At 38.2% G+C, this 14,619-nt stretch overlaps 2 protein-coding genes across 6 annotated transcripts; one reads left to right on the forward strand and one right to left on the reverse strand.

Annotated features, from left to right (window-relative positions):
• Positions 1–225: 225 nt before the first annotated feature.
• LOC149006260 (glutaredoxin-C1-like) lies at positions 226–1,647 on the forward strand. Its single transcript, XM_089165600.1, has one exon. The coding sequence runs from the start codon at positions 264–266 to the stop codon at positions 633–635; it is 372 nt and encodes a 123-aa protein (XP_089021726.1). The 5' UTR covers positions 226–263; the 3' UTR covers positions 636–1,647.
• An 890-nt stretch (positions 1,648–2,537) lies between these two features.
• Positions 2,538–13,344, reverse strand: LOC149006261 (RNA pseudouridine synthase 7-like). 5 transcript variants are annotated; one of them, XM_089165493.1, is made up of 12 exons: positions 13,253–13,344; positions 13,066–13,109; positions 12,885–12,962; positions 12,687–12,787; positions 12,473–12,560; positions 12,054–12,132; positions 11,641–11,723; positions 10,713–10,778; positions 10,181–10,237; positions 7,901–8,026; positions 7,357–7,592; positions 2,538–5,082 (listed from the first exon to the last, which is right to left on the reverse strand). In XM_089165493.1, exons 1-12 carry the CDS (start codon positions 13,314–13,316, stop codon positions 4,980–4,982), a joined length of 1,125 nt encoding a protein of 374 aa, XP_089021619.1. In that variant the 5' UTR covers positions 13,317–13,344; the 3' UTR covers positions 2,538–4,979. The 5 variants fall into 5 exon arrangements, with proteins under 5 accessions (XP_089021619.1, XP_089021618.1, XP_089021621.1 ...); XM_089165492.1 differs by having other exon boundaries at positions 7,901–8,029; XM_089165496.1 differs by having other exon boundaries at positions 4,993–5,082; positions 7,357–7,504; positions 7,901–8,029.
• Between the last annotated feature and the right edge of the window lie 1,275 nt (positions 13,345–14,619).

A 14,619-nucleotide genomic window follows, 5' to 3' on the forward strand; every position in this document is an offset into this window, starting at 1 on the left:
AAGCTTCAATCGTAAGAAAGTGACAAAACCATTACGTTGGTCTATTGGGTACTTCAAGTTCTTCTTAATCCCACCTATTAAACAAGGCTTTAAGCCCTTAACATGACATAAGAATCCAATCTCTTTATTCTTTTCCTGCATGCGCTCAAGGAGGCCTTACCTCACTACTTTATAAATACCCACTCAACCCATTTGTCATTCCTCACTGTTTCTTCTTCACTGTTCTTTGGTTGTTATCTGCAGAGCATAGCAGAGCAGAGGCAATGCATTATCAGATGGGGTCATGGGGATCATATATGTCTTCAAGAAGCGTGAGTGACCCATTAGAACGAGTGGAGAGACTTGCCTCAGAGAACGCGGTTGTGATCTTCAGCATCAGTAGTTGTTGTATGTGCCATGCCATTAAGAGGCTCTTCTGTGGAATGGGTGTGAACCCTGCTGTGCACGAGCTTGACGAGGACCCAAGAGGTAAAGAGATGGAGAAAGCTCTCGTGAGGCTACTTGGTACTTCTTCTGCTGTACCCGTCGTCTTCATCGGTGGGAAGCTCGTTGGGTCCATGGACAGAGTTATGGCTTCCCACATCAACGGAACCTTGGTTCCATTGCTCAAGGAGGCTGGAGCACTCTGGCTCTGAACTCTGAAGCCTGAAGGCTTCATTTATCCCCAAGAACATAGAATAGGAAAAGGAGGGGATCAAGTGGGTTGGGTAGTTTTGGTCTTCCTCCATTTTGGTGCTTTTTATTTCTATTGTTAGGCATTTTTTCCTTAATTTTCTTCTTGTGGGTAAGGGTAATGAGATCTTTCTCTTGAGTATTCGTCATGTAATGACTGTAGCAGGTTGCAGAGAGAACTATAGTAGATCCCTCCTCTGTATAGAAAGAAACAAAGAAAGAAATGTTGGAGAAAAATTACCTATCCTGCATCTCTCTTTCAATCCTTCCTTTCTTTGTCTTTTTATTTTCCCCTGGGATTGCTGCAACGACACTGCAATAATCTTCTTTGTCCTGTTCGTCTTTCGTATCTGACGCAATGGTTTTCCTACGTGGCGATAAGGGCCACGTTGGACAAGGAGAAACTATAGGTCGGTGACTCGGTTGAGTTGACACTGTTCAGTGGCTGAACAGTGTCTCTAAAGAATGATGAAGAGGAATGAGGTCCCCTCACCCTCGCCTCTCATCTCAAACCATCACAAGCAGAACCGCAGAACCGCGCCACGCGGCTGAACCCTAGGCGATGAGCTGCAGCGGAGCAGAGCACTAATTTTTGCTATTTCTAACGGTGCACGCGAATCACACGAGATTCAAGAAAGGCGGTCTTCCTTTCCTTTAGATCTCCACTGCTGTTGCTGCCGGCCACCAGTGTCTCCTGTCAACCACCCTATGAGTTATGACCTTACTGCTGTAAAACGACAGACCGAGTGGCTTTTTAAGGCAGGAGGAAGATGAGAAACACTTTTTAGGCACAAGAGGGATAAGAAGATAAAGCGTTTGCAAATCTGCATCTTCCAATAATCCACATTCGATTTAGTCGGGGTTTTGCTTCAGTCTTGTGTAATTAAAACGAAGAATGCGAACGATAGATGATCATCACGTGGTTGAGTTTAAATTTTGACCACTTGTTGCATTCGAAGACTAAGTGTGCTATAATTTAAATATACAACGACAAGACTTTGCTCTAGTCATAAAGGAATTTAAACCCTTAACCTCGTACTTGAAAACCGTTGTCTCCTTTCTAATTGAGCAAACACCTCAAGGTTCTATGCATGATATCAACTGAGCATGTATCAGATGATATGGCTATGCGTGATTAGAGATTTAAAAAACACCGGATCCTTTAGGCCAATTCGCCCAAAATCACAGGATATTCACTCCAAAATGAGAACATTCAAGATTGGTTTACCTCAACTAGACTAGCCCCTACCGATTGAAATGTCAAATAGCCACAAACAATCTACCCACTTCCATTTGTGTTTGAATCTACCACCAATAAGGCTAAGGGTCTGTGTTTCTCCGAGTCCGGATCCTCACCCCGTCAGGGGAGCACAAACTGCTCCCCGACGGCTTCCCAACCACACAAATACGTGGGGCCCACAGGTGAAAAACACTTTTTGAAAAAAAATAAAAAAACATCAAATTTTCACCTGTGGGCCCATGTGTTTGTGTGGTTGGGAAGCCGTCGGATAGCAGTCTATGCTCCCCCAACGGGATGAGGATCCGGACTCTGTTTCTCCACTACACAATAAAAGTAAAATACAACTCTAAATGCTAACAAAATGAATCAGAGATAAAATCTTAATGAACTCTGCTTAAAATCCTTACTACATGATAGAGAAGCGTGATGGGAGCACAGATATCCACCCTGTTGAATAAAGAATACAGACTCCTTTGATTTTAGTAGCCTCTTTCCTTTATAGGGCTTTGAAAACCTGAAATTTGGAACCACACCCCAGATTGGTGAGAAAGAGGATCGATCTCAGCCCAATCTCTAAGCTCAAACCCCCCCCCCCCGGGGCAACCCCAAAAATATAAATCTATGCGATACTTAAATAGTGTTACATCGGAGAGGGGTTTTTCGGAGTGGCCTCTCTCCTCCAGTGATGTTGAAATGACATCACTATCCTCGTTGATGAGTTCTCTTGTTTGACCATCAGATAATTTCCTGGTATTATTTAGGGAGTTTCAAGTCATGATTTAATTTTTTTCATAGCGCAAATTAAACATACATTCCTTGCCATCCAAACAGGAGAGAGCACCCTTTTACCGAATGGAAGGGTTACCACTTACCAGGGACCATTTGAAACAAAAAGAAAAAAGCATAAAGAACATAAAGGTCTGCAACTCCAAGAGGGTGCAGAAAATTTATCGACTCATAAATCCCAGGCCTATTCAAATTTCAGGCTTGACTCTCATCAAAGGCTTTATGCATCGACAAAAGCTCAGAAAAAATAGTAGCATGCATACATGGAAGTTCTTGAGTTGGGATCCTTTATGGGTAGAGGATTGTACTCTACCTCACATCCCTCCACTACACTTTTTTTTTTTTGGGTACAAACACATTCCTCCACTACACATTTAGCAAGGAAACCTACCTTTGAATATTGATAAGGTGGAGCAGAAATAGATCACCCTCCTATATATATGGTTGAGATATGTGAGGGGACCAAACTCGAGTTCTTACCCCAGAAGGTATTAATACAAACAAGGGAATGATATCTACTTCCTGAAATTGTGCCATAATCATGCATCCTACAGCTATGGATGAACAAGGCTGGATCACCTCCCCGTCAGCGGAGACTCCCTTGATAGTTTTTAACCACATGATAGTGGTAGGACTCACCTGCAAATACTAAAAATTAATGAGAAGTGGAACCCCAATGGGCCCCATCCCTTATTATGTAACTATCAGGGGAGCACAGTGTTCTCCCGACGGGAGATCATTCAGACTCTGGGTGGACTACTCAACAAACATGTCTACCCAGTTGTGGGTATTGAATTTGAAATCAATCACTAGTCATGTATTTGCTGAAGGGGTATGCCCATAGTCACAGAGTTTACAATGAGTATCACAATTTTAGGAAGTAAAGCATCTATTCCTCAAAAAAGAGGCAATGACATTAGACCTTAAAAGCAAGGGTTAACCCAAGACCCAAACCCAGCCCTTCCGAGTCCTGTGCTTCATCAATCTGATCATTTATCCTTGGAGCATAGTCAGTCATCTTTCAACCACGAATAAAATGGGATTCTGGCATTTATAGTTTCTCATAAACGGTTCTGAATTAGATATTTAACTCTGTATTGTCCGAAGTCAAAACGCAGAATTTACCTTCAGCTTCTCATTCTGAGAAGATAATTCTAAACCTGCAGTCTTTGTGGGGAAACTAAATAAAAGGGAAAATCTACATTTCGTCACCCATGCCACATAGAACACAAGAATGACGTCTAGAGGCTAACTGAAAGAAACAGCTAGTCATTTAAAATTAGAGGCAAGGGTTCTCTGACTTAGGGCAGGATGTCTGTTCATTCTCAGATGAAATAACTTTGTTGCCATCTCACTCTGTAATACTCCCCTGTAAAAGAACCAACTGGTAGTAACGTAACTTTCACCTTCAAAACTCGATTTTCAAGCATTCCTCTTCTTTTTTTCTTTTTTTTCTTTGGGGGGGGGGGGGGGGGTGGATTCACCAACAAAAATGACCTTATAATCCTCTATCTTATGAACCTACCCATGCTAAATACAACTGCTTTTTTGTTGTTGGGAAGTGGAGTTGGTAGGGAGAAGTGACTCTGTTCCTGGAGAGAAGCCTCTGTTCTATATGACATAAAAGGGAAAATAAGCCACATCATCTAATCACAAGGCAAAATAAGTGTTACATGGAGGTGGAGGGTAAGCCTCCCTACAATAAAGCCAAAATTGCCAACATGAATATAAAGCACAACTGGTCAACTTTTTAAAAATAGAAAATAATAAATAAATAAATAAACAAATCAAAGCATATCAGTCAGTCAAGACAGAAACCTGAAGTAAAAAAACATTGATGACCTTGGAAACCAAGCTTGGCGTGGCAGCCAACAGATTAAATGGTCCGTGAAAGGGGATAACTAGTTAATCATGCTAGTATTATCAGATAAATGTCAACTTTTCAGGTAAGAATAATCACATTATCGAATTTCTTATCTAATGCAACTTGAAACCTTGAATACAAAAAGATTTAGTGAAAAGTACCACTTGTTCGGCTGAACCTCTTTCATCACATGAGTTTCAGATTCTCTGATCCAAGGTATTTTCCAAAGAAATGCTTTTGACCATCAACGGTGTCACTAAGCTGAAGATGTCTCTGCAACTTGACCCCCAGGAAGATTTATGCTTAAAGATTGATACCATGGTTCTTGACATTTGTTCTGTAAAAGAATTGTCACTTGACAGACATACCTTCACCTTAGCAACCAACCTAATTACAAAACTGAGAGTAACAGAGAGATTAACTAAGAGATGCCCAACTTGGACTTGGGCATTCATAAGTCCACCCAGGACCTGAGTACCTCACACAATGAAGCCACAAACCCTCTTCACGTCCACCATATCTGCAACAAATAAGAGAATATTTAGCAAAGCATGATGAGCTGTAGCACAGATTACAATTACGATTATCAAATTGGATATGACCATACGATGAAAGATCTTAAGCACCAATCGCCAATCCAAAATTATGTTCCTTTTGGATTATACCAACTAAATTTGCATAGATAGGCACAGTCCTACATGAACATTTTGATGGGTACACAGCACTAAAAATCAGACAGCCATCAGCATTAATTCAAAATCCTTTTCTAGGTCCACTAACTTTCTCCAGAACTAAATTAGAATGCACCCAACCTTCTGTCAGTAGTAGTGCTACCCTGATATGAGATATCAATAGTAGTGGAAAACACACTTAGAATCCAACTCAAGCATCCCCAATAACCAACGTTCAAAACATAGAGGATAACTTCTGACTTGACCAGCTCATCAAAGATATGGCTGATCATAATCAGGTGGGTTTTTTCTGAACAAAAAATGTTTTCCCCTTCAACATAAATGCCCCACGTAGTGCATTTGGTCGTTTCTGGTGCCTAAAAAGGCCATTGCTACCAAGAGTTATTGGGTTCAGGGCTCCTTGTTCACATTTTCCCACCTGACCTATCAAAACAAAAAACACTAGAAGGGACGGCAACAGTCTCCATGCTGCTATACTACAGAATATAAAGGTAATAAATTCAATTTCCTATCAAATTGTCAGTCTAAGGTCAGTTCATGGTTTGCTGGTTTGGTCACTAGAGACAATTAAGAAAAGCTGAGCCGGAAAACTAGTCCATTTGAGCAAAGAAGGATATGGTAATGTAGTCTCTGTTGTCAGTTCATGGTTTACCGAATTGATTTTTGAGATGCAAGTTTTTTACATCTTCCACTGCAAAATCATGGTTGTCAAGGCATCATCCAGGTGCCTAGTTTGTGGTACAGTTTCCAAGACAATTACTTAAGAGTCAAAACAACTATGTCCAAAAGGAAGAGCCAGAAGGTGAATACTCATGTGTATAGATGAGATAGACTTGCACCAGAAAAAACCTAGGAACATGTCTTATCAATTAGGATAAGAAGTGCACAATGCCAATGCATAGATTCCTGTACATGCATGAACTACTCATGGACATCAAACACTCTAAAAGAGGATGTATCCAGGGCATTAGGCTTCAACCACTGTGGCCTGGGGAGGGTCATAATGTAAGCAGTCCTACCCCTGCTTTTGCAGAGAGGCGTTTTTCCAGATTTAAACCCATGACCACTTTGTCACATCTGAGTAACCTTTACCATTCCATAACGACACAGCCTCTCTCAAAGTATGCTTACTTCCCTCCCCCTTTCCCTCCCCCCCTCTCCTCTCTCCCTTAGCACCGGCCACCCCAATTGGTGCAAATCTAGAGTATGGTGTCATATAAAAACCTCTGTTATAAATTACACTTGATTATCAAATGATAGGAATACTTCTCTTCTTCGTATTAGTGTAGCTCGTAGTATTCCTTTCTTTTGGCTTCTCTTTAGTCAGCTAAAACTCCATGTTTGACCTTCCTAGACTAGCTAGCCTGATTTAACTACTCTGGTAGCTGGTACTCCTATTCTGCTCTACCTTTTAGCTTGGCCTGTGTTGCTTCATATGCTGCTTTCAGCAGTAATTCTCATCAACCTTTTTTTAATCAGGAAATAGTCTCTTTCTTGAATTTTCCAGAAAACGGAGAACTAGCAGTAAAGTTGCAGATTACAGGCCTTGTTTCAAGTATGACTTCAAATAATGACCGTTAGAGGGCAAAGAACTGTGCAGCTGAACCCCACTCAGTTGGGAAAAGTAGGTTGTTGTTATGGTGTTGAAGATGCTTTTCATCATGTTTCTTAAGCTTTACATTTTTGTATCAATGCCAAGCCCATTAAGAGCAAGGGAGCAGAGGTCCATGCTGACTCCATTTGGATGGGTTGGGATAAGGCTGAGTTTTTATTGTGGTGGTAGTAGTAATAGAAAACAGAGAAAAGCAAGTTACAACTGCTAAGGAAGTCATATCTGATTCAGTAATAGAAACAAAGTCAATTCGAACTTGGAAGTCTATACATGTCAGTGTAGGGATTTGCCTCCATAGTGAATTGTCACAAACTGGCTTCAAAATTGACTAGCAGGGTTGCAAATTTCATACAAGATGGAATCTATCTGCACTATTTTCCAGCTTATGGAAAACTAAGACATAAGAAGCAACCACATAAAAGTAGATAATCCAACTCAGATAGTTTATGCCAAGATGCATTTAAAATCAAATCACAGTAAAACTTCTTACCCTTTAGGAGTCAAATTTGGACAATTAGTACACATGGGATCAATGATGAAATCTTCACAAGAATCTTCATCATATTCAGCGTCACAAGAAATTCCAGATATGAGAGAATGGTCTGAGTTAACTGCCGCTGCTCTGTCAGCTGTTGTTCCTTCAATAGAACGACCCACAACAGTTTCAGAAAGGTACAGAACATCATTGGCTATGGGGTGGCCCATATATTGCAAGTGAACGCGGATCTATGTGCATCCAGGATCATCAAGATTATTCAGGCTAAATTTTTTAAGCATATATTAACCAAAAACATCACAAGATTTTCATTTTCAGCTTCTAGAAATTTAATAAGAATTCAACCATGAAAAAGGCAGAATATACTACAAGCACATTGAACACTTCATAAAGATGACGAATTTGCAGAGTTATCAGGAAGTGAAATGCAAATCTTACAGTAGAGGTCTTTGATTAGTTAAAGAAGCTGTCCTGGCTAATAGTGTTGGCAAAGTAATTCATATATCCTATGTCAGCTCTGAATTATAAATTCTCTTACCTGATGAGTCCGACCAGTGATTGGCTCACATGAGACAATACTATGAGTCCCGTTGGTACATATCCTAGTAAACTTAGTACATGCAACCTTTCCCTTCAAGGCTGTCTCACGAAAACTGTCACCCTCCTGCTAAAAGAGAGATTTCTTCATTTACTACAGACTTAAGGTTTTGAAAAATAATTTTAACCATAAATAATTGGGCAATGAACCATCAACAAATGCCACATGGAAATTGCAAATATAAAAACCACATCTCTAAAAGTCTTTCTGAGAAAAATATAGTGATTATTTCATGAGCTAACACTACAGATAAGAGAAAAAAAATCATGAAATCTGACTACTTTCAGCATTGATGAAATCTAGAACATGTGGTGGTTGCTTTTGGAACTTTTGGCATAACATTTTTCCACTTTTTAGATTTTGCTTCAGATCCGAGTATCATCTGTTTTAACTTTGTTTAAGGATGCTCTTATCAGTCAATGTCTACAAACACAAAATAAAAACGTCTTCTATAACATAGGAACTCTAAATTTAAAACTTGTCATCAATATTGAGTGGAACAATGCTCTATAACCTGGTTGACCCAATTGAAGGTCTTCCACATCAGAGTGACAATAAGTTAATGGATTCAGTGATTCATCAAATACTCCCTAGAAGTGTGATGCATTAGTCAGCTGATGATTCTATCATGCAATGAGAAACTATACTTTTCCTTCGTTTTTGTTTACAACAATACTGATTCATCAACCAATTCCAATTCTACCCCAGTCGTCATGCAAAACTGTTGAGGTGGGAGTAATGGAGGAATAACCCCAGATTCCCACATTGATTATCTGGGACCTCGGCAGCCTTCCCTTCCTTCTTGCATTCTACTGACCCAGTACTTATAGTCTGATAGGAGATAGAAGAGAGAAGAGAGAAGAAAGAAAGAAAGAAAGAAAGAGAAGACAAATGGAGGAAAAACTCAAGAAGAACCGAAGTTGCGAGGGAAGAGGGAGAAGAGAAATCACACAAGGAAAAAAGAGATGAGAAGTGCACATGCGCAAACTCAAGTTAGTTCATTCGGTTATATCTTAAATCCATTGTACATAAGCATATAAATAATTTCAATAAGAAACATGATACTAGAACTCTTTACAAGTTATTTTTTTAGTGAAAAAAACTCTTTAACAATTTAAAACTTACTAAAACTATTCACTAGTATCCTATCTAAACTAAAAAAATATGCACACATGCTTATCCCAATAACATAATCAATAAAATCCCAAATATCTAATTAGCAAAACATTGTACACGTCACCACAGCTTGATCAGTAACTAAGGCACTTCCCTTCACCAAACATCTCAGTACTGATCACAAGCTAGCTTGTTGTGGGCCCAAATTAGAAAATTATTTAGCTGACCATTCAGGGAAATAATCTCTTTTCACATCAGAGTTGATGGCAATTAGATTCAGCAGTAAGGCAAAAAGTTGAGCCAAGATAGACTAGTTCAATGGATTAATTTAAATCTGGAATATGGGCTGAAAAACCCTGTGATCTGGGGCTCCATCTCAAGTCGCGCTGCATCAATTTTCCAGCTTTAAGAGAAAAACTTGTCCTAGAATTTTGGTAAATCAGGGATTAAATTTTGTATGGAACAAATCCATCTGAAGAGCAAAAGCATTAGATTTTGGTTATTGGTAGAGATGCAACAGAAATATAGGGAAGAAGAAGAAGAAAGAGCAAGGAAGCAAGACTAAGAGGATGAAGAATCCCACTTACCCAGGTTTTGGGCTTTGATACCACTTAATGGGGGACAAACAAGCTGAAGAAGGGAAACCTGAGCAGAAACAGAGCTGCAGGGAAAAAAGAGAAGAAATTTCATGAGTAGGAAGGTGTGTTTGTGTGTGGTTGGGGGGGGGGGTGAAGCAATGATTTAGGATGTGATTACATGTCATGGGAAACACCATGACATACTACATGCTGTTGGCAGGAGTTTGGATCAGCCAGTCCCTGTGACTTTCATCCATCTTCCATTTGTAGTCTTCCATAGGTAAAGAAATAAAGGAGAATTTTACTGCTAAATTGTGGGATGAAGCACTCATATTCCTTAGTAGAAAACAGCCATCAATCTCACCATTCAAGTCACCTTTAACAAAATATGGACAATGAACAAACACCATACTTAAATTAGCTGATTCCCAACCATATTTCTTCCAGATCTCCATTTTCTTTTTTCCAGTTACTAACCATACCACCATAGTTGGTAAACGAAAACAAGATGAATAGAGACCCTTACCTCAGCTGAACTCCTTCCTTCCCTCGCATTATGACTGATACCAACATTTACAACTTGCTGGAAACAAAATTTTGTCCAAAGGTCAAACAGGGAAATTCCTTGTTGTTTGCTAGGAAAAGAGAACACTTTTTATTAAAAATTGAAGAATGTAATATTAGAAATAAAACTTCAAAGTGATCAAAGTGAAAACTGAACAATTCTTTTATCAAACCTTTAAAGGCACCACCTCATGGGTGTAAATAAGATAAACAGGCAAGGTAAATATGAGCAACATAAGAATGGAACTAATCCCTTAACCAAATAAATTACAATGCAGACATTGCAAAAACTGAAGTACATCTTTCAAATGTTAACCTGTAGACCATATATAGTGTAAAAATGTAACTTTCTGTTTAAAATAGCCAGATTCCCAAGAGAAATATCCAGTAACATGACCTATAGCTTCTGAATAAAAATATGAAATAAAATATAATCAACTTTTGTCCCAGGAAGGGGGAAAAAAAGGCCCACATGGTAAACAGTCAAAGAATACCTCTTCCTCTGGGAATACCCCTACAACCTTTGCAATATACTGTTTATGTACACTCCCATCCTTCATCTGCAATACATGCAATTGACCTCAAGACAATTAGAAAGAGGCAACTTCTCTTTTATGTATCTATTACCAATCAATTTTTAGCACAAAACCAACCCCGATAGGCAGATTACCACCCAACCCTAAGGGAAAGGGGGGAAAAGAAAAACTAGATTTCGTGACAGAATACCTAGGTTAACCTTGGTGGTTTGGACACATTTTACTTTGAGATTTTATTCGTGACTGTATAGGAGACAAATCAAAGGGCACACTGAATGCATGAGGCTACCACCATTGTTGGGTATGGCAAAGATCATTATGTACAGAAAATTCTATGAACTTGGAAAATAATCACCAACAGAATAGCACCGTCTTAGGGGAGGCTTTGAAGAAATCAAAGTAACCACCAAAACTTGGCCTATGAGAAAATACCATGTTCCGCCAATGGTGGGTTAGTAAAGCGGTAAAAGGCCCAACCTCCCACGGGGAGGTCCTGGGTTCGCACCCATCCGGCGGCATTAATATACTTCTCATCCCCATATATAGAAAGCTCTTATCCAAAAAAAAAAAAAAAAAAAAAAAAAAAAAAAGAAGAAGAAGAAGAAGAAGAAGAAGAAGAAGAAGAAGAGAGAAGAAAGAAAGAAAGAAAATACCATGTTCCAAATCCCATTTTCAGGGACTCAATGTAACCTTGTACCCTGTTGGGCGGCTCCAGTATTTGAAAGAGAGTATCTATGCATACACATGGAACTTACCTCAAGCTGCCCAACATTGTCAATGGTTTGGCCAGCACCATTTTTAAATTGGATTTTTCCTTTTCAGTGCAGGAAGAAGAAAAAAAATCTAAAAGGAACTGTGTAGCAAAAAGCACCTAAGCATTGCTAACCTCTTGCCTAAAGACATCTGCTTTAGCTGAGGTTCTTGCTAAGATAAGAAGTCCAGAGACAAGGCGATCTAGTCGATGTACAGCTGATAAAATATTCAAGTAAAGGAAAAGCAAGGAAGCCAGATAGCAACATTTACAAAGAAAAAGGCTAAATGTTAAATTAAAATGAACAATTAAGGCAAAGTTAACCAGTAAAACAACTCAGCCTTATACCAACCAAAACAGCTACAAGGACCCTTCCAAAACAAATTCAGAATAAATGCTGTTATCCATGTAAGTAGAAAGCAAAGTAAGAGGAAGGAGGAATAAAAATGAAGGAATGAAATTATTTAAAAAATAATAATTGAGAAAAGAAAACTGAAAAATGAGAGCATGTATAGAATAGAAATCCTCAGATCAAGTTATCTGGATACGAAACAAAGGAAACAAGCCATATTCAGCCTCAAGAATGCCAACAACTGTGTTCTTACGATACTGACCACATGGATGCACCTGCACAGAGATAAAAATAGAGGCATTCTTGGTCATGTTGCACTTGAAAGCAAAATACTTTAATCAGTATGTCAAACAATAATAAGCCATCCCCTTCCACAGATCCTCCAGCAGAATCACAGTAAGCCCTATGCCAGAAGTGGAAATATATGAAACTGTAAAGCGTCAACTTAATCACCTTCCTACATATTCTCTAGGTCTCCTTCTATGCATGAATAAGGTGACCAAATATTAGCAGATCTATTGCAGAAACATGTCTAGAGCACCAAAGCTCCCCCGTATAAGGATACTAGCTTAAGAATCATAATAACATAATAGTAATCAAGTATTGGTGACTAACCGGAACAGATGCAGGCTTACAGACTGCCAGAACATCAGGTTCTTTGTGCAGAATCGATATGTCACAGGCCAACACTGGTGGTTCGTGCCTACACAACTGGCTCTGTATTAGTCAAATTGGGGTAAGTATTAAAAGTAATTGAATGAAGGAAAAACAAAATTCACAAGACCACTTAATCAAAGTCTTTAAAATCAATATATAAGGCAAAAGAAACCTGTGTAAGAAGTGGCTAATCTTTTGTGATGATTTAACCATATATGAAACTGGTACGATTTGTCCATCAACTTGGATCCTCCCAGACTTTACAGCACTAACCTATAGTACTCAACAAAATAAATATCTATTCAGACTCAGATATCATATCCCTGATAGAGGGAAATTAAAAGAAAAAACTTAAGAAATATGTACATACGTAATAATCGTAGGGTCTTCCTTTGAACTCTTCAGTGAACAGATCCACAATGGTTTTCCCGACCCATCGGTTCTTAACCTAAACAGGAACAACCACAGATATAGCCTTCAATGCATAGGTGTGGTTAACTAGATCTTCTTCTTCTGATATAAACTTAAATGATATGGAATTGAAAACTTACATTAGCGATGAACTCGAAGTAGTAGGGCTTGACATGGCGCTTTCCTGCAAAACTCCCGCCAACATTTAATTTCTTTTTGAATCCTTAGGTGGGAAGAGTATTTAAACATGGAGTGACAAGGAAGCGAGAAGATTAAACCATTAAAGCATTTGAATTAGTTTTATTCTGTTTGAATTCGAATGCTTACCGTTGCGGAATATGTAATCTTGGCGTTCCGGAGGATTTGCAGGGGTTTGCCATACGATCTCCATCTCGCTCTCTGTTATCGTTACCTGAAGGCTCGTGTAATTTCGAGGCTGTCTGGTATCCGTTGGTCCGTCCAGTTGGATTGAACCGGTTTAGTTAGTCCAGTTGGGTTGAACCGGTTTAGTTAATTTGGTGTTCTCTCTTAGATTTATAGAAATGTAATGTTATATATATGGTAAGAAAAAAAATTTCCTTTTTCTCTAAAAAAAAAAAAAAAATAGTTTTTTCTTCTTTCTATGCATTTGGAGCTTAAAATGGAACAAGGAAGAAACTTGGACATTAAAATAAAAAGTTACGTCACGTCTAAAAATAGATAGTACGTAAAAAATATGATAATATTTCTGTCTTTTCAGGATAAGTTTTGCTCATATTTCAAAAATTAATAATAATAATTACATATAGAAGAAACAAACCAAATTACAAGAACATATGTTTTGTTGTTTCAACTCCAAAAATAGAGGAAAAAAACATTGCATGCAACTCCATAGTTTATTGGATCAATTATCAATAAAGTACATAGCAACTTTTTTTTTTTTAACTAAAGGACCAACTTCCATGCATCATCTTGACTACGTCCTCTTGAGGATAATTGTTACATATATGATTTAAATAAAATTCATAATGATCTTGTTATGTTAAAAATTATATAAAATTAAAAAATAAAAAATAAATAAAAACCCAAAGCCTTCCCTTCATTAGTAAGGGAATATATGATTTGAGTATTCTATTCATATTTAGATTTATTTTTCATATTCATGTGGTTTGATTTTTTTATTTCTCTTTTCTTATTTAGGATACAGTTAACCATTTCGAATTCAAATGAGACATTTAAGTGCATTGAAGAAGATTTTCCAATGGTGTTTATACTAAGTTAACCTCAACAGCATACCTGGTTGCAACCGTTGAGTTTCCATTGTTTCCATCTTCCAAATATTTTTTTAAGGTTGTAAACAAATTGGAATCTTACATACCCCCTTGTGGCTGTATTTTGTTTATTTCATTGTTTGCTTAAATCTCTAGGGTTTCAAGTTTGTAAATGGTGACCTTGAAAACATTTATTAATTTGGTTCTACAGTCAAGGCATATTGTTGGAATGTTTGATTATGCTTGTGTTGTAAATAGGTAGGTTGGATCTTCAGTGTATAAATATAAATCTTGACAATGAGAAATTATTTAATGTTGTGGTACTTACCCATTATGGGTTAGATAAGTTTCATTGCTTGTTAAAGGCTATACATGCATCTGCCAAAGTTTTACATAAGTTATTACAAAAAAAAACTATCTGTGATATTACCTATGACCTACATG

Source organism: Hakea prostrata, chromosome 8 (genome assembly GCF_041222555.1).
Source record: "Hakea prostrata isolate BN-2017 chromosome 8, UWA_Hpros_2, whole genome shotgun sequence".
Lineage (NCBI taxonomy): Eukaryota > Viridiplantae > Streptophyta > Magnoliopsida > Proteales > Proteaceae > Hakea > Hakea prostrata.

Coding starts and splice junctions, on each gene's coding strand:
- LOC149006260 (XM_089165600.1), top strand. CDS start 264: ATGCATTATCAGATGGGGTCATGGGGATCATATATGTCTTCAAGAAGC.
- LOC149006261 (XM_089165492.1), bottom strand. CDS start 13,316: ATGGAGATCGTATGGCAAACCCCTGCAAATCCTCCGGAACGCCAAGAT. Junction 12,963..13,065: donor ACTTCGAGTTCATCGCTAAT/GTAAGTTTTCAA, acceptor GTTCCTGTTTAG/GTTAAGAACCGATGGGTCGG. Junction 7,593..7,900: donor TCACTGGTCGGACTCATCAG/GTAAGAGAATTT, acceptor GGATGCACATAG/ATCCGCGTTCACTTGCAATA.